Consider the following 22568-nt stretch of genomic DNA (forward strand, 5'->3'; position numbering starts at 1 on the left):
AACCTGTGGAATCTGGTGCTAACTCTACGTGGCTAGTGTCAGAAGTGAATTGCAGTCCATGAGTTGGTAGCAGAATACCTTCCCACTGGATAGCTCCCCATCGCCTCTCTCTCCCTTTTTGTGGAGGAAACTCTTTTCTCTTTCACAACTCTCTGCAGTAGACTGCACCTGTTTTTCACTTTTTGGCTTCAGCTCTGAGAATCTCAGCAATAAGCAGTTTGGACAAGGGGAGGAGAGTTTGCACTATTACCATTAGGGGAAGATTTGCAAGGTTTGTGATGTTGCTCCTTTGGAGGCATTTGAGCCATTAGTCTCAAGGCTGGGAGTCAGGATTTGGTTCAAGATTAGGGTCAGAGGTAGGAATGTGTCTCTTCCCTAGGTTCCTCACTGCCACCAGCTCTTCTCTGTAGTACTAAGACACCTGGGAGTAGGAGGAGTGGGAAAGATGGGACATAGCCACCCCCTAGATTCCCTGAGGGACAATCACAGGAGCAGGGTAAGGATGAGAAGGTCCCCTCCCAGATTCTCTAGACCTCCCTGGGCCCATCACAGTATCTATATATCCACCATCTGAGATCCATTCCTCCCTTGGAAAGTGAAGCTAAAGGGAACATTCTTTGGAAGCAGGTTCAGCTCCTCTATCTCTCATCTCTGGACTCTAGGACTTCACCTTCCTGGCCCAGCCAGCACTGTCCCTCTCCCTTATTGACCCATTTTCCTATGCCCCAGAGCTGAGTTAGAATAGCTGGAGGAGAACTTGGCCTAGAATATGCCCATTCTCTACCGTGGCCTCCCTATCCTGGGAATTGAGAGGGATTTTTGAGGAGAGGGTTTGGTCAGCTCACAGAGTAACAGGGAGAGAAAGGAATGAGGGAGTCCTGTGAAGCAGGCTTACTGTGTACTGGTTGCCAATTTGTCTGAGTCCAGTGGGAGAACACATCCAACAAGTTATATGAAATGAATTTATTACTTTCAGGTAGGCAGCAAGGGAAACAGAATCCCAGGATTAATTGTGAGGCAGCCCCCGAGGCTCAGGAAAGCTGTCCAGGGCAGATGGTTTCATCTGCCTATGCTGCACTTGCTGCACCCAAGGACTCCAGAAAGCAGCCTGCCTTGGGTTTTATACCCCAGGGCAATGTGAATTCCTGGGCTAAAACATTGAAGGATATTCTGTTTCTGGGGTGGGACTAGAACAGAGCCTGTTCCTTATCTGTTTCTGTCACCTCTTCCTTATCTCAAGATTTTGCATTCCAAGTGAGAAAGGGAGGAGACCTGGGTCAGTGTACGGTCACCCAGAGAACTGTTCTGCCAGACCCAAGAGATAGACCTCTCAGAAGACACTATTGTGGAGTGCTATTCTGTTTCCCATTCCAGATCTAGAGTATATAATGGAACAGATTTAATTGCCTGTATTTTTCTGCCCCATCCATCCATCCATGTGTCTATATGTCCACTCATCTTTGTCTCTTCATCAGCCCATTCTTCCTTCTTTCATCTTTCATTTATTTTTTCAGATATTCATTGTGACCTGTTCATCTGTATGTTCAACCATTATTCATTTATTGTTTCCCTTGATTTATTTGTCTCTCAGTTATGGTAATAATTAACATTTATTGATACTTAAGTGCCAGGCACCATGCTAAATGCTTTAAATTCATTGTCTCATGACAAATCCATGAAGTAGATTGCTGTGGGCTGTTTTCGTTCATGCAGACCACTTTTCTACTTTTCTATACCCCTTTTTGTGGTTCCTGTAGGAAACTCCTTTCCCACTTAACATGGTCTTGGTGGGGCTGTCAGCTACAGTGCTCTGATCAGAGTACCCCTTTTCCTGGCCACTGTGATAGACTGAAGAACTGAGTATGTATCACAAGTACAGTTAACCAGAGCTTTCTATGAGATTGGATGTTTGGATGCTAGGAGAAAGAGGGTCTCTTTTAAATCAATCAATATAAAAATTTAGGCTTGAGGCTTCTAGTGGCCATATTTCTTGCTACTAGAAGAGCACCTGTATCTTAGACCATTTTCTGTTGTTTAAAACAGAATACCTAAATCTGGGTAATTTATAAAGAAAAAGAATTTATTTCTAACAGTTAGGGAGGCTGAGAAGTCCAAGACTGAGGGGCCATACCTGGTGAGATCCTTCTTGCTGGTGGGGACTCTCTGCAGGGTCCTGAAGTGTGGCACAGGGCATTACATGGTGAGGGGGCTGAGTGTCCTAGCCCATGTCTCTTCTTAGGAAGCCCCTAGTCCCACACCCATAATAACCCATTAATCCATGGATGGATTCATCCATTCATCAAGGCAGAGCCCTCATGACCCAATCACTACTTAAAGGCCCCACCTTTCAATATTGCCACATTTGGGATTAAATTTCTTTTATTTATTTTTAATTTGTTATGTATTTTTTAAGAGATGAAGTCTCACTGTGTTGCCCAGGCTGGAGTGCAGTGGCATGATCATGGCTCACTGCAGCCTTGAACTCCTAATCTCAGCCAGTTCTCCTGCCTCAGCTTCCCAGGTAGCTGAGACTACAGCTACAGATGTGCACCACCATGCCCAGCCAGGGATTAAATTTCAGCATGAGTTTTGGAGGGGACAAATATTCAAACCATAGCAAACTGTCTATGACAGGAATGAGATCCCTACACAAAAAGATTAGGCAGGGCACGGTGGCTCATGCCCGTAGTCCCAGCACTTCGGGAGGCCAAGGCGGGCAGATCACCTGAGGTCAGAAGTTTGACACCAGCCTAGCCAACCTAGTGAAATCCTGTCTCTACTAAAAATACAAAAATTAGCTAGTCGTGGTGGCATGCACCTGCAGTCCCAGCTACTCGAGAGGATGAGGCAGGAGAACTCTCTAACCTGGGAGCGGGAGGTTGCAGTGAGCCGAGATCATGCCACTGCACTCTGGTCCGGGCGACAGAGCGAGACTCTATTTCAAAAAAAAAAGAGAGAGGAATTAAGGTAAGAGAGGGAGATAACAACATTTCAACCCCTGGATCCAACCAGGGTTGCAGATAATCTTCTCCTTAATGAGAAGCTTTTTTGTTGTTATTGTTTTTTGTTTGTTTGTTTGTTTTTTTTAAGATGGAGCCTCACTCTGTTGCCTAGTCTGGAGTGCAGTGGTGCGATCTTGGCTCACTGCAACCTCCGCCTCTTGGGCTCAAGTGATTCTCCCACCTCAGCCTCCTGAGTAGGTGGGTGCCACAGCCTGGCTAATTTTTTTTTTTTTTTTTTTGAGACGAAGTCTCGCTTTGTCACCCAGGCTGGAGTGCAGTGGCAGGATCTCAGCTCACTTCAAGCTCCACCTCCCGGGTTCAGGCCATTCTCCTGCCTCAGTCTCCCGAGTAGCTGGGACTACAGGCACCCGCTGCCACACCTGGCTAATTTTTTGTATTTTTAGTAGAGACAGGGTTTCACCATGTTAGCCAGGATGGTCTCGATCTCCTGACCTTGTGATCTGCCTGCGTTAGCCTCCCAAAGTGCTGGGATTACAGGTGTGAGCCACCGCACCCAGCCAGCCTGGCTAATTTTTGTAGAGACAGAATTTCGCCATGTTGCCCAGGCAGGTCTCAAAGTCCTGAGGTTAAGCAAGCCACCTGCCTCAGCCTCCCAAAGTGCTGGGATTACAGGCGTGAGCCACTGCACCTGGCCTCATACCTAGTTTTGATATAACAAATTTAACTTTTTGCTTAAGCTGCTTTGAATTGGGTTTTTGCCATTTGCCACCGAAAAAGCCCTCAGTAAAAATGACTGTATTATCCCTATTATACAGATGGGGAAACTGAGACCCAGAAAGGTTAACTTTCCCAAGATTTCCCAGTTTATATCCAGCAGAACAATGGTATTTGGAGCAAAACTTTGCTTTATTACCTGTATGTGTCCATCTGCCCATCTATCCATCCATCCATCCCATCCATTTATTTCTCTGACCATCTTTCAATGCCAAGACACTGAAAGCAATTAGTCTTGTTTCACTTGCCAACTTCAATTCTGAAGCTGAGTCTGGATCAGGGATTGGTAAACTTTCTGTAAATGTCCAGATAGTAAATATTTAAGATTCTGTGGGCCATACAGTCTTTGTAGTAACTACTCAGCTTTGCTGTTGTAGCACAAAAGCAGCCATAGATATATTTAAATGAATAAGCATGGCTGTATTCCAATAAAACTCTATTTACAGAAACAGGTGGCGGGCTGCATTTGGCCCGTGGGCCATAGTTTGCCAATCCTAGTCTGGATCAATGGGGAAGACATATTATGTTCTATTATTGGGAACATGAACAGGGAGTGCCCTTGTGTTTGTACTGTGATTATATGCTTAAATGATTGTAGTGTGTCCTTGGTGTATGTGAGTGATTGGCTGTGTGATTGATTATGTGTCTGTGTATGTATGTGTGTGGGTAGAGACGCATAGGTGGGTAAGGGTGTCGGCAATTATGTGTTTGTGTATGGTGTTTTTGTTGTTGTTGTTGTTTTTTGAGACTCGCTCTGTCACTCAGGCTGGAATGCAGTGGCGTGATCTCGGCTCACTGTAACCACCACTGGGCTCAAGCTATCCTCCCACCCCCAAGTAGCTGGGACTACAGGTGCGCGCCACCACACCCCACTAATTTTTTGTATTTTTAGTAGAGATGGGGTTTCACCATGTTGCCCAGGCTGGTCTCAAACTCCTGGGCTCAAGTGATCCGCCGCCTTGGCCTCCTGCAGTACTAGGAGTACAGGTGTGAGCCACTGCGCTGGGCGGGTTTGTTTTCTGGCTTTTTCAATCCATCTCTTTGTGGTTCTCAATCTGCAGGGCCTGCAGGGGGAGTCCAGTGCCTAGGGAATAGGGGCTCCTGGCCTGGACTCCAACCTCATGGGGCCTGCAGAGGGCGTCTAGCATACGGGGAAAATGGAGTGTGTGGTTCCTGGCCTGTGGAAGTGGGGATCTGGCCTAAGTGGGCTGTCGTGTCTTGTTCCAGAAAGGGGCTGGAAATGAGCAAGAATCCAAATTACTCAACTTCTGAAAGTCCCTGATCCTGGGAAGGGGTCTGCTTCACTTCCTATCCTTTTGCAAATCCTCTATTCATGTCTGGAGGGTCTCAGTCCAGCTGGAGGGGCAGAGCTTGGCTCTGCAGTCCCAGATTGTGGGTGGAACATGGCACAGAACTTCTGGAGGTGATGGGATATCAGGATAGGGGGAAGTCTTGAGCAATAGCATACACCCCTTCCCTGCCTCCTACTATCCCCTGGAGCTTGAAGTAACGCCACTGCCGGGGTTTCCTCAATAGTTCTCTCCTCTATTCCCTACAATTTGGGCCACTCTGAACCTCAGGGTGCCTGGGCCTGGGCTGAATTTGCTTGGGAGAAGCTCAGGAAACAAGGGCCTCTGGATGCAAAGCTAAGGGTGACGTCTGCTATGTGGTTGGAGATGGGGAGCCCAGGGGTGTCAGAGGGAAGAAGGGAGGGGAGGCTGCCTGAAGGAGAGAGCTTTGCAAAAATAACTTCAAGGATGGGTAAGAATGGAGAAAGGACATTCCAGACAGAATGAACAGCAAGCACAAAGGCTCAGAGGAGGGACATAAGAGTTTGTGATTAATCCCAATGTAGGTGGGGCGGGGAAAGGGCTAGTGGTGGGAGAGGCTACATGTGTGTGGGAGGTGGAGTAGGGGAGTTATTTCTGGTCATATATAATTTTGAAAAATTCCTGAGGAAGGAGCCATGGGGATGGCCTAGCCCAGATGTTGCAATTGCCCTTAGGAAGGAGGCTGAAGTCAGGGCTGGGCTGTAGTAGCAGGGCTGAAGAAGTGGGGCAGATACCAGAGACCTTGAAGAGGTGGAAGTTGGGCTGGGCATGGTGGCTCATGCCTGTAATCCCAGCACTTTGGAAGGCCAAGGCAGGTGGATCACTTGAGCCCAGGAGTTCAAGACCAGCCTAGGCACAATGGGGAAACCACATCTCTACAAAAAATACAAAACTTTGCTGGGCATGGTGGCGGGCACCTGTAGTCCCAGCTTCTCAGGAGGCTGAGGTGGAGGATCTCTTGAGCCTGGGAAGTTGAGGCCGAAGTGAGCCATGATTATGCCACTGCACTCCAGTCTGGGCAAGAGAGTGAGACCCTGGAAGAGCCAGGGGTTGTGTACAGATCTACTTCTGGGTTCCAGGCTACAGAGCCAACTGCCTATTTGGGATTTCCTTGGCTTTCTTACAGATACTGTATTGGACTGTTTTTGCATTGTTATAAAGAAATACCTGAAACTGGGTAATTTATAAGAAAAAAGGTTTAGTTGGCTCACAGTTCTGCAAGCAATACAGGAAGCATAACACTGGCATTTGCTTCTGAGGAGGCCTCAGGAAGCTTACAATCATGGCAGAAGGTGAAGGGGGAGCAGGCGTCTCATATGGCAGGGGCAGGAGCAAGAAAGAAACAGAAGGAGATGCCATATGCTCTTAAACAGCTAGATCACATGAGAACTCACTCATTTTTGGGAGAACAGCACCAAGGGGGTGGTGCTAGGCCATCCATGAGACACCCATTCCCTTGATCCAATCACCTCCCGCCAGGCCCCATTTCCAATACTGGAGATGACGATTCAACATGAGATTTGGGCAGGGACACATTTCCAAACTGTATCAGATACCTTATTCCACAACCAAATTCCTGATTCTCAATGCCTCCCTCCTAGCTTGTCTTCTCCCCAGTTATCCATCTCAGAAAAGGAAGCCACCATCCCTCCAGGGGCTCAGACCTGAAGCCTGCTGTCATCCCTGGTTTTTCCCTTGCCCTTATGCTTCAAATATAATCCATCAGCTCAGTCTCTTGTTCTACTTATAAGTCCGTATTGGATTCCTCTTCTCTATTCCAACTGCCACCACCTAGGTTAGGCCAGCATCATCTCTTTCCTAGACTACTGGAAAAGCCCTCTGACTTCCCCATTCTTTGTACAATTCATTTTTCCAGACTGCTGATAGGGTCTTTGTAAACTGTTACTGAGATCATGTTACTCCTCAGATTAAATCTTTCACAGCACTTATAGAACAAAATCCTCACTCCTTCCTGTGGCCTGCAAAGACTTGGATCCTATGATTCCAGCCTCCGTGTCCTACCTCTTCTTATGCCATCTCCTCCTCGTCCATTGTCCTCTGGCCACACTGGTCATTCCTCCTTGAATGGCTGGCTTCTCCTCTTTTAGCTGTCCTGGTGGTTAATACTGAGTGTCAATTTGATTGGATTGAAGGATACAAAGTATTGATCCTGGGTGTGTCTGTGAGGGTGTTGCCAAAGGAGATTAACATTTGAGTCAGCGGGTTGGGAAAGGCAGACCCACCCTTAATGTGAGTGGGCACAATCTAATTGCTGCCGGCAATATATGCAGGCAGAAAAATGTGAAAAGAGAGACTGGCCCAGCCTCCCAGCCTACATCTTTCTCCCGTGCTGGATGTTTCCTGCCCTCGAACGTTGGACTCCAAGCTCTTCAGTTTTGGAACTCAGACTGGCTCTCCTTGCTCCTCAGCCTGCACACGGCCTATTGTGGGACCTTGTGATCGTGTGAGTTAATACTTAATAAACTTCCCCCCTTTATATATTTCTTTCCTTCCTTCCTTCCTTCCTTCCTTCCTTCCTTCCTTCCTTCCTTTCTTTTTTTTTTTTTTTTCGGAATAACATTTTGCTCTTGTTGCCCAGGCTGGAGTGCAATGGCGCGATCTCGGCTCACTCTGCAACCTCTGCCTCCTGGGTTCAAGTGATTCTCCTGCCTCAGCCTCCTGAGTAGCTGGGAATACAGGTGCCTGCCACCATGCCCGGCTAATTTTTGTATATTTAGTAGAGACGGGGTTTCACCATGTTGACCAGGCTGGTCTTGAACTTCCAACCTCAGGTGATCTGCCTGCCTCGGCCTCCCAAAGTGCTGGGATTACAGGCGTGAGCCACCACGCCCGGCTCTTTCTTTTTTTTTTTTTTTTTTTTTGAGACGGAGTCTTGCTCTGTCACCCAGGCTAGAGTGCAGTGACGTGATCTTGGCTCACTGTAACCTCTATCTCCTGGATTCAGGCAATTCTTCCACCTCAGCCTCCTGAGTCTCTGGGACTAGAGTTGTGGGCCACCATGGCTGGCTAATTTTTGTATTTTTAGTAGAGATGGAGTTTCACCATGTTGGCCAGCTGGTCTTGAACTCCTGACCTCAAGTGATCTGTCCGCCTTGGCCTCCCAAAGTGCTGGAATTACAGGCCTCAGCCTGTATCCTGTCAGGTGTTAGCTTAAATATTGTCTCCTCAAAGAGGCCTTCCCTGGGCACCCTATTTAAAACATGTCACTGCCATCTCATCCTGTTTTTATCTTTCTTAACCCCTTTTATTGTGTCTTTCATATACACACCATATTTGAAATTATTTTATTTCTATATTGTAACAGACCTTTGTTATTTTTGACCCACCAGCATTTGAACCCCCTTCCTGCATAAAAGCCCAACAGGCCAGATACTCACATTCCTAGCCTCCCTTGCATCTAAGAAGGTCCAGCCAATCTGGATGTACCTTCTCAGGGCTGTGAATCAAGTGCTAGTGATGCAAAGAAGCAAGGACCATGGGGAATCCATTTTGGTGGTGGCAGTAGAATTGGTGGCAGTGCCATTGTCTCTCACTTGGTCCTTTGACTCAGCAGATCCAGTGGTGTTTGAGGTGTCTATGGCCAATTGCCATGCAGTATGAAGCCCAAGAGCAGGTTGCTCACATTTCCAGCATGCTTGCTCCTGGGTCATTGTCACCTTTCCCTTAGTCTGCACCTGCAGCCTCATGGAGAGTTCTTTACGACCATTGACTCATAAGCCAATTTTTCAGCTGTGTATATATGATTCTGCACAATTTTCTGGAACTAGTTTAGAGTGGATCACTGTAGCATTAAGGCCCCGTTCAGGGTGATCCTGAAAGACAGTGGCGGGCGGATCACGAAGTCAGGTGATCGAGACCATCCTGGCCAACATGGTGAAACCCCGTCTTTAGTAAAAATACAAAAATTAGCTGGGTGTGGTGGCACGTGCCTGTAATTCCAGCTCAATACTCAGGTATTCCAGCTGTAATAGGAGGCTGAGGCATGAGAATCGCTTGAACCCAGGAGGCGGAGGTTGCAGTGAGCCGAGATCGTGGCACTGCACTTAGCCTGGTGACAGAGCGAGACTCCTTCTCAAAAAACTTCCATATTGTGGAGAGGACGATGTGTCAGTGAACGGCAGGCAGTTCTAGGAGCTGGGAGCTTCAGTCCTACAAGCACAACTACCAAAAATAGCAGTGAGTTTGGAAGAGGGCTCTGAGCCTCAGATGAGATTGCAGTGCTGGATGGCACCTTGAGTTCATTTCTTTTATATTTTTAATTTTTATTTTTGCCTGACAGTCTGAATATGTTTGTATGACACCTTGAGTTCAGCCTAGTGAGGCCAAGATCAGAGGACTCAGTCAACCTAGACCTACACTTCTGGCTCACAGAAGCTGTGAGATAATAAATTTGAGTTATTTTAAGCTGCTGAATTTGTGGTGATTTATTTTACAGCAATAGAAAACCAATACAAGGCTGGATGCAGTGGCTCATGCCTGTAATCTCAGCACTTTGGAGGACAAGGTGGGCAGATCACCTGAGGTCAGGAATTCGAGACCAGTCTGGCCAACATGGTAAAACCCCGTCTGTACTAAAAATACAAAAATTAGCCAAGCATGGTGAGGGGTGCCTGTAGTCCCAGCTACCCGGGAGGCTGAGGCAGGAGAATCACTTGAATCTGGGAGGCGGAGGTTGCAGTGAGCCGAGATCGCGCCACTGCACTCCAGCCTGGGTGACCAAGGGAGACCCTGTCTCAAAAAATAAAACAAAAGAAAACCAATACGAGAAGAGAATAATAAATGTCAGCTAAGTCCCAGAACCAGTTGCAGAACTACTGACTGTAACTTTTATCCCTATTCCCTTCCTTGTGAAATGTGTCTATTTTTCTGTTCTTTAACTGACTCCTCATTTCTTTTATCCTCCTTTATTGCATTCTTGAATATAGGTTGTTGTGGTGGTATTACTACTACTCAGCAAGATTCTGATTTTACTTCTCATTTTGGGAGTTACCACCTTGACGTTAGGTATGGCTGTGTGACCCACTTTGGCCAATGAAATGTGAACAGAAATGGCATATGTCACTTGTGGACAAAAACATTTAAGCAATAATTTCCCTGGCTGTCTTTCTTGACTGGAGCGACCATGGAAGCCTGTGTTGAGATGAAGAAGCATGCCAACAGATCAAAACACTTGAAAACTTGAGCAGCCACATGGACTACAGCTGTGCTGGAGACTTGCCTGGACCCACAGCAGGCTTGGTATGCATGGGGAATAGAATTTTGTTGCATTATGCTCCTCAGATTTGGATGTCATTTGTTATTACAGCGTTACCTAGCCTATTCTGACCAATCAGGTGTGTTGGTGGTGGTTACCAGGTGTTAGAAAATAGAGACGTAAGATTACAATAAAACTGCAGGGGGAAAACGTCACCCCAATATCTTGGATTTAGAATCGGATGTTGCTATGGAATGAATTGTGTTCCCCGCAAATTCGTATGTTAAGTCTTAACCCTAAATGTGACTGTATCTGAAGATGGGGTCTTTAGGAGGTAATTAAGGTTAAATGAGGCCGGGTGTGGTGGCTAACACCTGTAATCCCAGCCCTTTGGGAGACCAAGGTGGGTGAATCACCTGAGGTCAAGAGTTCGAGACCAGCTTGGCCAACATGGTGAAGCCCTGTCTCTACTAAAAATACAAAAATTAGCTGGGTATGGTGGTGTGTGCCTGTAGTCCCAGCTACTTGGGAGGCTGAGGCAGGAAGAATTGCTTGAACCGAGGAGGTGGAGATTGCATTGAGCCAAGATCGTGCCACTGTACTCCAGCCTGGGTGACAGAGTGAGACTCCATCTCAGAAAAGAAGAAGAAGAAAAAAAGGTTAAATGAGGTCATAATTCGACAGGAGTATAGACTTAGAAGAAGAGGAAGGGATCTCTCTTTGTGTCTCTCTGTCACATAGTAAGAAGGTGGCTGGCTGGTTGCAAGCCACAAAAAAAGCCCTCACCAGAAAGTGACTATCTTGGCACTTTTTTTTGAGGCAGTGTCTTGCTGTTGCCCAGGATGAAGTACAGTGTCATGATCATGTCTCACTGCAGCCTCAACCTCCCAGGCTTGAGAGTTCCTCCCAGCTCAGCTTCCCAAGTAACTGGGACTACAGGCACCTGCCACCACACCCGTCTAATTATTTCTATTTGTGTGTGTGTGTGTGTGTGTGTAGAGCCATTGCCCAGACTAGTATCAAATTCCTGGGCTGAAATGATCCTCCTGCTTTGGCCTCCCAAAGTGCAGGGATTACAGTCATGAGCCACTGCGCCTGGCCCATCTTGGCACTTTTGATCGTGGACTTCTAACCTTCAGAACTGTGAGAAAATAAATTTCTGCTGTTTAAGCTACACACTCTGTGGTATTTTGTTATGACAACCTGAACAGACTAAGATGAATGTGGTAATTTCTAAGGTTCTGAGTTGTCTGTCTTTGGGGAGGGGTGAATTTTTTTTGGCTGCATAAACAAAGGTGATATTATGTTAGGTGATACCCTTGATTTTCTAAGAAGTCTAGGATTTGGGAAGAAGGATGTATGTTGATCTTGGATAGCCATAGTGTGGACTATAGAGATATTTATTATTATTATTTTCATTGCCCACAAAGTTAGCCCCTTTCTGTGTTTGAGAAATTTCTTATTATGTTACTCTTGGTTACTGGTAGACTTTGCTTTCCATCATAGAATCCCCAAAGGTGACATACTAATTTTCCCAGCCCCCTCTGCACTAGGACTTGGACACATGACCTAGGCTTTGCTAATCATAGGACTGTGAATAGGAAACTAGTAGTGATGCGAATGAATGGGGTTATTAGAGAATCCATTGTTGGTGGTGGTAGCAGTGGTGGTGAAAGTGATGTCTATTTTACAGGGGCAGCTGTAGCTATGATTCCAGAGGTGGCATCTGGCAGGCTGACCACCTAACACTGGTAAGGCTTGGGGCAATAGTACAAATGGAGGCCCACTATCTAAATATTTAAAAGGTAAAAATCAAGCTAACAAGTTGTCAAATAAAAAATGTGTCTGTCTTCCTTACCTTGAAAAATACACTTTTTTTTTTTTTTTTTTTTTTTTTTGAGACGGAGTTTTGCTCTGTTGCCCAGGCTGGAGTGCAATGGCACGATCTCAGCTCACTGCAACCTTTGCCTCCTGGGTTCAAGAGATTCTCCTGCCTCAGCCTCCCAAGTACCTGGGATTACAGGCATGCACCACCATACCTGGCTAATTTTGTATTTTTAGTAGAGAAAGGGTTTTGCCATGTTGGCCAAGCTGGTCTCGAACTCCTGACCTCAGGTGATCCACCTGCCTTGGCCTCCCAAAGTGCTGGGATTAAAGGCGTGAGCCACCATGCCCGGCCAAAAAATATACTTTCAAAACAACTTGGAGGCTAGGTTCAAGTTGAGAATTCTTGAACTCCTTGGAGATCCATGATGGAATGAGGTGGTAAGGGGAGAGCCCATCACTAGCCCTCCACTTGTCCCTCTCCTCTTCCTATCCACAGTTCTATCCTGCACCATGAAGGGTCTCATGTGTCTGGGTGTAAATATTCCAGCCCCATACATACAAGCTCCTTCTACATTCCCTGCAAATAGCTACTTCTTGGCTACCCTCTGGACCTGGTAGTGTGTATATCAGTAACATAGTCTATCCTAGGAAGAACAAATCTGAGGAAGAGGCCCATAATGATATTGGAAGCTACTTGGGGGCATTTGGGCAGGAAATTCTCTGTTTTTCAATTCCTGAAATGTGGTCTAGAAGAAAAGAATGAGTTCTGGGTGGGTGCTCCCTTGGTCCTGTGGACTTTTTTTTCCTGTGTCCAGAGATATGATTAGAGGAGGGCCAGATCAGGGTCATCTAAAACATGGGATGCAAGGCAAGGGCCCCAGTTGTCTGGACATAAGTGTCATCCTGGCCACTTGGCATCCCCTTTTGGTGGTGCCACCATGCTGTCTTAGAGGCCTGTCTGGACCATCTGTATGTAGTGTATGCTCTGGGAGTGGTTCTGGCTGCCTAGGCTCACTTATTCTTGCTATTTTCTGCATCTTCCCAGGGTCTTTTTAATAAACTCCCTTTCTGTTGGAATCAGCCAGTGAGTTTCAATGGTGCAAGTAAGAATCCTGATCAACACTTTTGTTTATTTGCCTTTTGTTTTTGGAGGAGAGGGGGAAGCTTCATGAAGACCAAGACCATATCTATCTTGTTCACTATCAGCACCTAGAATAGTGCCTGGAATGAATCAGTGTTCTGGGTTGCAGACAGTGATGAGGCATCACTTTAGACATGAGGGGTTTTCCCAGGGCTGGAACCCTATGTGATGGCAGCGCTGAGACTCCTGGGGGCCCTGCAGAGTGATACTCTGGCACTCAGTGCTGCCATACCCGGAGCCATTTATATAGGCTACAGAGAGGATGGTGCCCCCTGGAGTTGTGCAGTGTTGCTGTCCTGCCTGACAGGTTTAAGTGTTCCTGACAGTGGTAGGGTTTCCTGAGAGGAATGGTGGCTTGATAGTAATGGGGGGACCTTGACCTTAATGGGTGTCCCGTCAGCAATGAGGACATAATAGGTATTGGGACATCCTGTCAGGGATGGGGGTTCCTCAACTGATGAGCACTTTACAGTGTTGAGGCCCTGACAGAAGGGCTGGCCTCCTCTTGGGAGAGGACCCTTGAAATGATGGTTTGACAGGAATGAGGTCGACGTGGTGATTGGGGTTTGGATGGTGTTACGCTCAGATTTCCAGGGACTGGGATTCTGAGGTCAAAAGCCCTAGGAGATCTGGTTGTCCCAGAATGATAGTGTTCCTGAGGCTGAGGTGAAAGGTTTCCCACCTCTGCCAGGTTGGAGCCGAGGGCGGCTCACATCTTCTGCATCCACCTGGAGCCACGGGGAAGACCCAAAGGCCCTAGAAGTAGGGTGGGGAGGCCTGATTCCCTTATCTACCCTGATCCTTAGAGGTCCTTGCTCTTTTCCTCCAACCCTGCCCTGCCTGCCCCTGGCCCCTTGGGAGATGGAAGTGTCCCTCAGAAATCGGCATTTTGAGAGTTGATGTTGCCTTGCTGCCCTCAGATGCTTTGCTCTTCAGAGGTCCTCTGCCACCTGCCGATCAGACCCCTGGTCCTACTCCTTTCCAGGAGCCCTGCCTGTCACAAGGTTCCTTGTCCTGCCTCTACCCCTACCCTCCAGATCCCCAGCACTGTTCCTACATTCCTCATTTCCTTTCAATATCACCAGGTCCTGGCATCTGATACTCCCCTGGGAATAGGAGTAGGGTGGGCATTGCTGTGGCCCAATCCCCTTCTCTACTCCTCTGTTGTTGGGAAAACTGAGGTCTGAGTAAACTCCCTCTTTGAGGCTCTGGGGAAGCTGATGCCTCTTCTACTGCAGAGGCCCAAGACGCTGGAAGCCCTCTAGGGTGTGTCTTTGTGTCTGGGTTCAAGTGTTAGGACCCCACCTGTGGCCACCAGCTTCCTCTCTTGTTTTTTCCCCAGCTCTTTCTAGCAAGCTGAGCTTTTCTACCCCAACTAGACTTCCCAGTCCCCAGCCTCAGTCCAAGTGCTGCCCATCAGTCAGGCTTAGACTGCAATCCCAGCTTTGCCACTCACCAGTTGAGTTGACTTGGGAGGTCATTCTCCTCTGTGCTTCAAATTCCTTATACATAGAATGGTACTAATGATACCTCATGGGATTGTTTGAGGATGCAGCGATGTAGTGCCAAGAAAGGACTCAGCTTGGAGACTCGCACATGGCCAGCACCCAAAAGTAGTGGCTTTCCCTATTTCCATGGGCCGCTTCTCCACATCTGGCCTTGCTGTACTGTTCTCCATTTGTAATTAGGAGATAGGTCAACTCAGAGAAGTGGCATGTGTAATAGTTCAGAGTAGATATTCTGGAGCCAAACTGCCCAGACAGGAACCCCAGCTCTGCCTTTTTTCTAGTTGTCCATCCTGGGCAGGTGACTTGACCTCTGTACCTCAGTTTTCTCAGCTGCAGCATAAGAATGGTAATAGCACTTAAAGCAGTGCCCAGTACCTGGTAAGCATTAGTGGTGAATTAGCTGATACTCAGAGCCATGTCCTTCCATGTGGACAAAGTCTCAGGGATCACCTAGGAAGTTATCTGACTGGAGAAATGCCTGCTGATTCCTACAGAGGGGCACTTGGAGGAAATTTCCTAACTGGGAGTCCTGAGCCTTCATGAAACTGTTATTTCTAAGGTTTTCTGGTGGTTTCTGAGTTTCCCATAGCCTAGAAGGAGGGGGTGACATGGAGCTTGCCTGCCGAGAAGTTGAATATGAGATGATCAAAACATGATCAAAACCCTATGAAGCTGGCTCTGAACAAACGCTCAACCACACAACAGATATAGCCCCAGCTGTCTTGAGAACTGGATATGCTCCTGGTGGGGGGCAGGGCATGGTGGGAAAAGACCATGTTCAGTTCCATTTTGGTTAATCATATGTGTATTGGGGCTTATTTCATGCCAGACCCTGGCAGAGCAATGTTAGCAATGGAGTTGGATGAGGCCCAACCTCTCCCTCGGGAGCTCTCTCAACAAATAGGAAAGGGAACTTTTCATCCCCCAAAGGCTAAGAGCAACCTGAGCAGGGATGTCAGATAATTTTAGGGAGATATTGGCTGCTGAGATATTGGCCTTTAGGATGGGAAGTATCACCCAGCTGCAGGCCTTGAACCTGTAACAGATGCCATGTGCCCTAGAGAAGAAGGTGCCTATCTAGAGGCAGGCAACAAGGCCTCCACATCCTAACTGGGAAGCTAGGAGTCCACACCACTCCTCCGAGAGCTGACAATCTCTGATGGGCTCCTGGCCCAGCAGAACTCTGGATAAATGAAAATGCAACAATGGTCAGTGACTCACCGTGAAACAGGAAGCAGATGTTGATTAAATGGAGTCACAGTGCTGAGAATGTTAAGAGTGGGGCAGGATGTTCCGTTGCTCCAATTGCTCAGATTGCTGGGCAATTGTACCTGGCGGGGAGATAAGGGGGTAAGACTCAGTGCCCAGGATGGGTTGGTGTGGTTGGGTGGTGGGAAAAAGAGGAAGGCAGAAAGCTAGGATGGAAAGCATTGGCTGTAGAAGGGGTGGGGAGGGTTGCATGCCAGCTCCCCTGGGACTCTGGTGTCCACCCCCTCAGATTTCCTCCAAATTCTTCATTTCCCAGGCTTCCAGGGTCAAGTGAATCCAAGGCACTTCACTAGCTCCTAAATTATTTTCTCTTTTTATGAGCCTCGGCATCTCCTTTGATCTCAGAGGGTGGCCCTAGGGAGAGTTTTCTGGATGTGCAAGACTTTGTGGGGTGTCTGTGCAAATGCTGGGGGTTTAGCATGAGAACCAAAGATTCAGTAGCCAAGTCTTTGTTTGGAAGGAGTCTCAAAAATCAAGCGCCTCTCTCCCATCTGACAAATGGGGAAACTGGGTCTCGGGGTGCAGAGTGGAAAAGGAACTTGCCCAGAGTCACACAATGAGTGGGGCAGAGACAGGATCATGGGACTCTGGCCCAGGCAGTGAATTCAGGATTTGCTCTGTACCTCTTGGCGGCAGTGTCATGGAAGTAGTGTCCAGGGGCCCCTGTCCTGGTAGCATCTTCTTCAAGGCTCCCACTCTCACCTGCCCTACTCTGTGTGTTCCTCCCATAGTCCAGAAAGATCACTTTTGTTGCTTCTGTGGCAGGCTGACTTCCTCTAAATGTCACTGGCACTGAGAAGGATTTCAGGCGATGTGCTCCCCTCCCATGTGCGTTTGTCCTCTGAGACACCAGCCTGCTGGGATGCAGGGCACGGGGTCCACAGCTGGGAGACCTAGAATGCCATGGCTGGCTGGCTTGGTGGATGGATGAAAGAATGGCTGGGTGGGAAGTGGGTGAGTGGACAGTTGGATGGATGGAGGTCTGATGAATGCAGAAACAGCTGAATGAATGGATGCATTGATGCATGAATGGATGGGTTATTGCAGCTGTTCTTGAAAACTATCCCTATCCCTCCCACCCACCTGGTATCCCAGGTGATTCTGAGACCTGGGATACCCAAGGTTTTGAACAGCTGCATCTGGGAGCAGAGGAGAGGAAGAGGATGTCATGCTCTCAGTGAGGAGGGGCTGCCACAACTCCCTCACCATTTCTCCCTTTTCAAGGCCTGCCCAGGCCTGGTTTTGTTGCTGGCTGAGGTATACCTGATATAATGACAGCTCTCTTCCCAGGCAAGGGTGCTCAATCTGGCCTCCTTGCTGTCGTCTGACCCCAGTGGCACAGACTTGTCACTCCCAGCTGGAGAGGCCCTTAGAGAACACCATCTGGAGGCTAGTCTGCTTCCCCAGGGGACTTCTCAAGTACAAGGCGCTCACTCTGTACAGAGAAGCCCTGTGGGATGCTCCAAGAGTCACACGGCTCTCATCTCCTAGAGCTGAGATTCCTTTCTGGTCTCATCTGGGGAGATGTCTCTGGTCTCAGTGTTGCCTTTGAGCCCTGGAGCCCATGTAGACTGTAGGGGTGGTGGTAGGGCTGCTCTATGTGGAATCTCCTGTGCTTCCCTGGCTACTCCTTCTTCCACCCCGTGGGCCTCTCTCCTGTCTCTGACCTCTGACTCCCAGGTCTGTCTGTCAGTGTCCCTGAGAGGCATGGCCCCAGGATTGCAAAGATGGGGCTGGACCTTGCTCAGTTTGGCTGAGAGAGGAAGGCTGGCCTGGAGGTCAGATTCTGTATGGACAGGATGAACAGATGGACCCTCAGCCCTGGCTGCTGAGCCTTTCCTCACATATGTATTCATTCTCTAAACAAATATTTATTGAGGGACTGCCTTGTGCCAAGCAGCATGCTGGACACCAGAAAAACAGTGGAACCCAAAACAGATGTGATCCCAGTCCAAGAACATGCACAAATTTGGACAAACCAGCAAATATAAGTCAGTGTGATGAATGCTGTGGGGGGCCACTGCAGGAGGCTACCTAACCCAGCCTGGGGTCAGGGAAGGCTTCCTGGAGGAAGAGGCGTCTGGACCCAGATAGGAAGCCAGGTGGGCAGAGGAGAGAGAAGAGTGTGCCAGACCAAGGGAAGGGCATGGGTGGATGGGTATTTTCCCCCCAGGCAGTAGAGCAGGGCCCTTTGCCCCACTCCACCTCCGCCAGCTGTGAGAGCTGGTTCCCCACAACTCCCTTCCCCCCAGTGACACTGGACCCCTCAGACACCTGGATGCTTGAACACCTGCCTTGGAGAGCAAAGACTGGGAGGCATGAGACGCTGGCTTATTCAGGGAACTGACCCAAGCTTAGTGTCGCTGAACTATGGAAAGCAATGAGGCTGATCCTGAGAGCATCAGGTTGTTAAGTGGAGGTGAGCGAGGAGACCCCCTAGGCCACAGAAGAGAAAATAGATCCTGCCATTCCACCTCCCGCTTCCTAATCCTGTCCACCTGGCTAGACAGCAAACAGACAGCAGACAGATCTATGGGTGCCAGGTGGCTTTTTTTTTTTTTTTTTTTTTTTTTAAGGCTAGTCAAGCAGTGGGAGTGGAGAAAGAACAAAGAAATCTGTAACGGGTTGTGATCAATTAGTTGTAAACACCAGGTGGCTTTATTGGTAGCATTGCAGTCTGGGGGTGGAGCAGCTTTACTCTGACCACACTCACCTTCTCGCTCACACTCACACTCACACACACCCCAGGCCCTGTCCTGGCTGGTCAGGTCTGGTGCAGAGGAGCTGGAGGCCTGGTCGTTCCTTCTGGTCTTTGGTTCCCCAGGTTAGGTAATAATTCACAATACTTCACTCGGACTCTGGGCTCCCTCTGGCGCTGTCATGGGTTAACTGCTGCGGCGCTTCATCTAGAGGAGGAAGGAGAGGAAGGGTCATGGGCTGGAATCTTAGACAGGAGCTCAGAGGGAGGAGACAGTGCCAGGGAGGGCCAGGCTTGCCTTGGCTGAGGTCCTCTGCAGTCTCTGGATGATGCGTTCTACCCAGGGCTGGTCTGGGGGTGCACAGAGCTGGCGGCCCCTCAGTGTGGTGAACCTGGGGTGAGAGGCCAGAGAGAATGGAGCCCCAGAATCCAGCATGTCTGGGAACCTGTTTCAGGGATTTCCTTGAAGGGGTTGGGCTTGGCATGGAGAAGGGGAATAAGAAGGTGGGGGTCTCAACAGGGGCTAAAACGGGAGATGAGGCTAGACACCCTCCCCACAACTCACACTACAGCAGGCACCCTGCAGCCATCCTTGATGAGAAGGTAGTGGAAGTTCCTCACGATGTACCCCGGGATGGGTTTCTGGGTCACAGACAGGCAGCAGTCTTCAGCATCATTGGTGCCACTCAGAGTTGGGGCTGGGATAGGGAAAGAAGGTGACAGGACACAGGGACCCTTGAGGGTGGCATGGCCATGGCCCTAGCTCGGATTGAGAACACCTGTGTGTGTGTGTGTGTGTGTGCGTGTGTGTGTGTGTCTGTGTGTCTGGTGGGGTGGGGGAGGAGTTAGACCTGGTATTCAGCCATTATGCACCAATATGGCTCTGGCTCTACTGGTTGCTAAATATATTGTCATACTTCTAAACTGTTTTGTAAATAACCACTGCCCTGAGCCCCACAAATGACTTCCTGCTGCCCTGATCACCCCAACCTCTCTCCCAGGACAATCCAGCAAGTAAAGAGTTAATGCAGGTCACAGTGTGGGAGGGGCGTGGAGTGGGGTAGGCTGGTGTTAGGAGCCTTATTAATTGCTAAAATTTTTTAATATCAGCCTTGGCTTAGTGTCTGCCATTCTCCCTACCTTAAGCAAATCTCCTTCTGCCTGGGAAACAGAGGCAGCAGGAAATAGAGCTTGCAGAGACAGCCACAGCCATAGGCCCCAGGATGTGCTAAGAGACACACCTGCGTTGGGATTCAGGGGCACAGGGACACCCACACTTACAGGCACACATGCAGGGACCTGCCAGGCTCACCAAAACATGCAGACCTAAGCATTCGCTTGAACTCCCCGTGTCCCTTACGTCCAGTGCCAAGCAATCTGAGATCTAGACATTACCCACTGCCAGCCCCCCACTGCCCCTGACCCTGACTCTCCCTTCAGCCTTACCTGGGGAAGTCCAGAGAACCAGCAGGCTGAGGGCCAGTAGCAGGGCCATGGAGGGTGAACAGAGGCAGGCCAACGGTGAATGTGTGAGCGCCAGCTGTCTGGGTGGGTGCAGGATCTGTGTGAGGCTGCAGGGCGACTGGGATGCAGGGGTGAAATGCAAGGTGTGAGTGATGCGAGGCTGGGAATGTGAGCCCTGCAGCTGACTCCTATTTATGGCCAGCGCCATTTCACTTTCTCTGCCTGAAATTCCCCTTCATGTCCCATTCTGTGATTCCCCTGTTACCCCCTCTTTCTGGCAGAATCTCACCCTGCCCCCCCTTCTTCCCCCTGCGGTTGCCCTTTCCTTCTGCTTTCCTTGGCTCCTGCTCTGAGAACTTAAGTCTGCAGTCTGGCCCAGTAAAGGCGGCTGTGCACTGTTTCTCCAGAGAGAGGGATTGCCCTGTCAAATGGTGGCATTTGCATCATCAACCATGAAGCTGGGGGTCAGAAGTGATGGTCAAAGGTGGGGGCCACAGTGAGGAACTGTGCTCCCTTCTTTAGGTTTATCCCTTGTCCTTACTGGTGCTTCTTTCTTGGGAGGCTGGTGGTGAAGAAGGCTCCCTGGCACCCTCAGGACAACCATGAGAGCCTGGGGTGACCTCCAAGTCATCACAGTGCCTGCCCACCCACCATGTGGGAACCAGTCCTTCCCTTGGGGCAAGCAGAGCTGAAAGACCAGGTACCTTGGGAGGAGGCCTAGGACCCCCATCCCACATCTCAGGCCTCTGGGGCTCAGCAAACCCTCCCCTTCCTCTATTTACCGTTTTCCTATGTCCAACACCTGGGTCAAAGGAACAGCTGGAGGGAGCCTGGCTTGGAATAGCCCCCTTCATTTTCCCGCTTTTCTCAGTCCTGGGAACCAAGAGGGGATTTCTAAGGAGAGGGGCTGGCCAGCTCATATTCAGACAATCTTAAAATTTCAAGGAATCGGCCGATGGGGGAGGGGACAAGTGACTTCCCATCCCTATGAGAAAGGTCAGAAGAGAAGGCCTCGAAAGAGAAACTAAATATGAAACGCCCATTCACCCGTCGTCACCCAAGCCCTAGACCCTCTTTTGGATGCAGAGAGGGAGGGGGAGCATTTCCCTCTGAAATTTCTGACTTAGCTTCTTTCCATTCATTAATCATAATAATAGTAATGGTATTTTTGATTGTTTACTATGTGCTAGGCTCTATATCAAGGACTTTACCACTATTACCTTGCTTAACTTTCCCAAAACAATACCATTGATGTAGTTTTTCTTATTTTCACATTGTTATTCTTATTTTACACATAAGGAACATGAGGCTCAGAGCACAAAGCCACACAGCTAGTAAGTACTGGAGCATGATTTGGACCCAGGTATGCTCTAGGGTTTGCAGTCTTTACCTCCACCCCACACCGCCTGTCTGCCACTTGGTCATGGCACAGCGCGGGTAGTACACGGTGCAGAGGAGGGAGACTCTGCAGACAGAGTGCCCAACTTGGGATTCAGATTCCACCACTTACTAACTGCGACAAGGTGAAAATTCTCCAGTCTCTGTATCTTAGTGTCCTTATTTGTAAAATGGGAATGGCAGAAGATCTACTTCTTAGGATTAAATGAGGTACCCTGAATAAAGCCCTTAGCTTAGAGCCTGATGCACAATAAGCTCTGTTAGCCATTGTTCTTCTTTTGTCCTTTTTTTTTTTTTTTTTTTTTTGAGACACAGTCTCACTCTGTCACCCAGGCTGGAGTACAATTGCGCGATCTTGGCCCAGAGCAACCTCTATCTCCCGAGCTCAAGGGATTCTCCTGCCTCAGCCTCCTGAATAGCTGGGATTACAGGCACCCACCATCACGCCCGGCTAATTTTTGTATTTTTAGTAGAGGTGAGGTTTCACCTTGTTGTCTAGGCTGGTTTCGAACTCCTGACCTCAAGTGATCTGCTCGCCTCCGCTTCCCAAAGTGTTGGGATTACAGGCATGAACCACCATGCCTGGCCTTCTATCCTTTTATTCAGGTATCCGTTCATTAATTCATCCATCCACCCCTCTTTCCATTGATCTATCCATTCTTCTGTCCGTGGTGGTTCTGGTTATTCTGTTTGCCCCAACCTATCCATTCTCCACTCTTCACGGCCCTGCTCCGCTCCCTGGAAGGCTGACCTCTGCAGATAGCATTACTCAGGGTCGCCTGCTCTCTGGCTTCTGTTTGGGACTGGCCCGTGGGAAGCAGCAACAGGAGATCAGTGGTGGAAGGAGAGAGGCTGGGGTATTAATTCCCCAAATCCTTCATCTTGCTGCAATGCAGTTTTGGCAGTGAATAATTTCCCCTGTGGCAGTTGTTCTCAAAGAGTAGCCTTTGGGCAGCAGCAGCAGCATAACTTGGGAGCTT

At 48.8% G+C, this 22568-nt stretch overlaps 1 protein-coding gene across 1 annotated transcript; it reads right to left on the reverse strand.

Annotated features, from left to right (window-relative positions):
• Positions 1 to 18656: 18656 nt before the first annotated feature.
• LOC115836373 (C-C motif chemokine 19-like) lies at positions 18657 to 20406 on the reverse strand. Its single transcript, XM_030817593.1, has 4 exons — positions 20173 to 20406; positions 19292 to 19424; positions 19025 to 19118; positions 18657 to 18934 (listed from the first exon to the last, which is right to left on the reverse strand). Exons 1-4 carry the CDS (start codon positions 20396 to 20398, stop codon positions 18914 to 18916), a joined length of 474 nt encoding a protein of 157 aa, XP_030673453.1. The 5' UTR covers positions 20399 to 20406; the 3' UTR covers positions 18657 to 18913.
• Between the last annotated feature and the right edge of the window lie 2162 nt (positions 20407 to 22568).

The sequence above is a fragment of the Nomascus leucogenys genome, chromosome 8, assembly GCF_006542625.1.
Source record: "Nomascus leucogenys isolate Asia chromosome 8, Asia_NLE_v1, whole genome shotgun sequence".
Classification (NCBI taxonomy): domain Eukaryota; kingdom Metazoa; phylum Chordata; class Mammalia; order Primates; family Hylobatidae; genus Nomascus; species Nomascus leucogenys.

Coding starts and splice junctions, on each gene's coding strand:
- LOC115836373 (XM_030817593.1), bottom strand. CDS start 20,398: ATGGCGCTGGCCATAAATAGGAGTCAGCTGCAGGGCTCACATTCCCAG. Junction 19,425..20,172: donor GGTTCTCTGGACTTCCCCAG/GTAAGGCTGAAG, acceptor TCCCTATCCCAG/CCCCAACTCTGAGTGGCACC. Junction 19,119..19,291: donor TGCAGGGTGCCTGCTGTAGT/GTGAGTTGTGGG, acceptor CTCTCACCCCAG/GTTCACCACACTGAGGGGCC.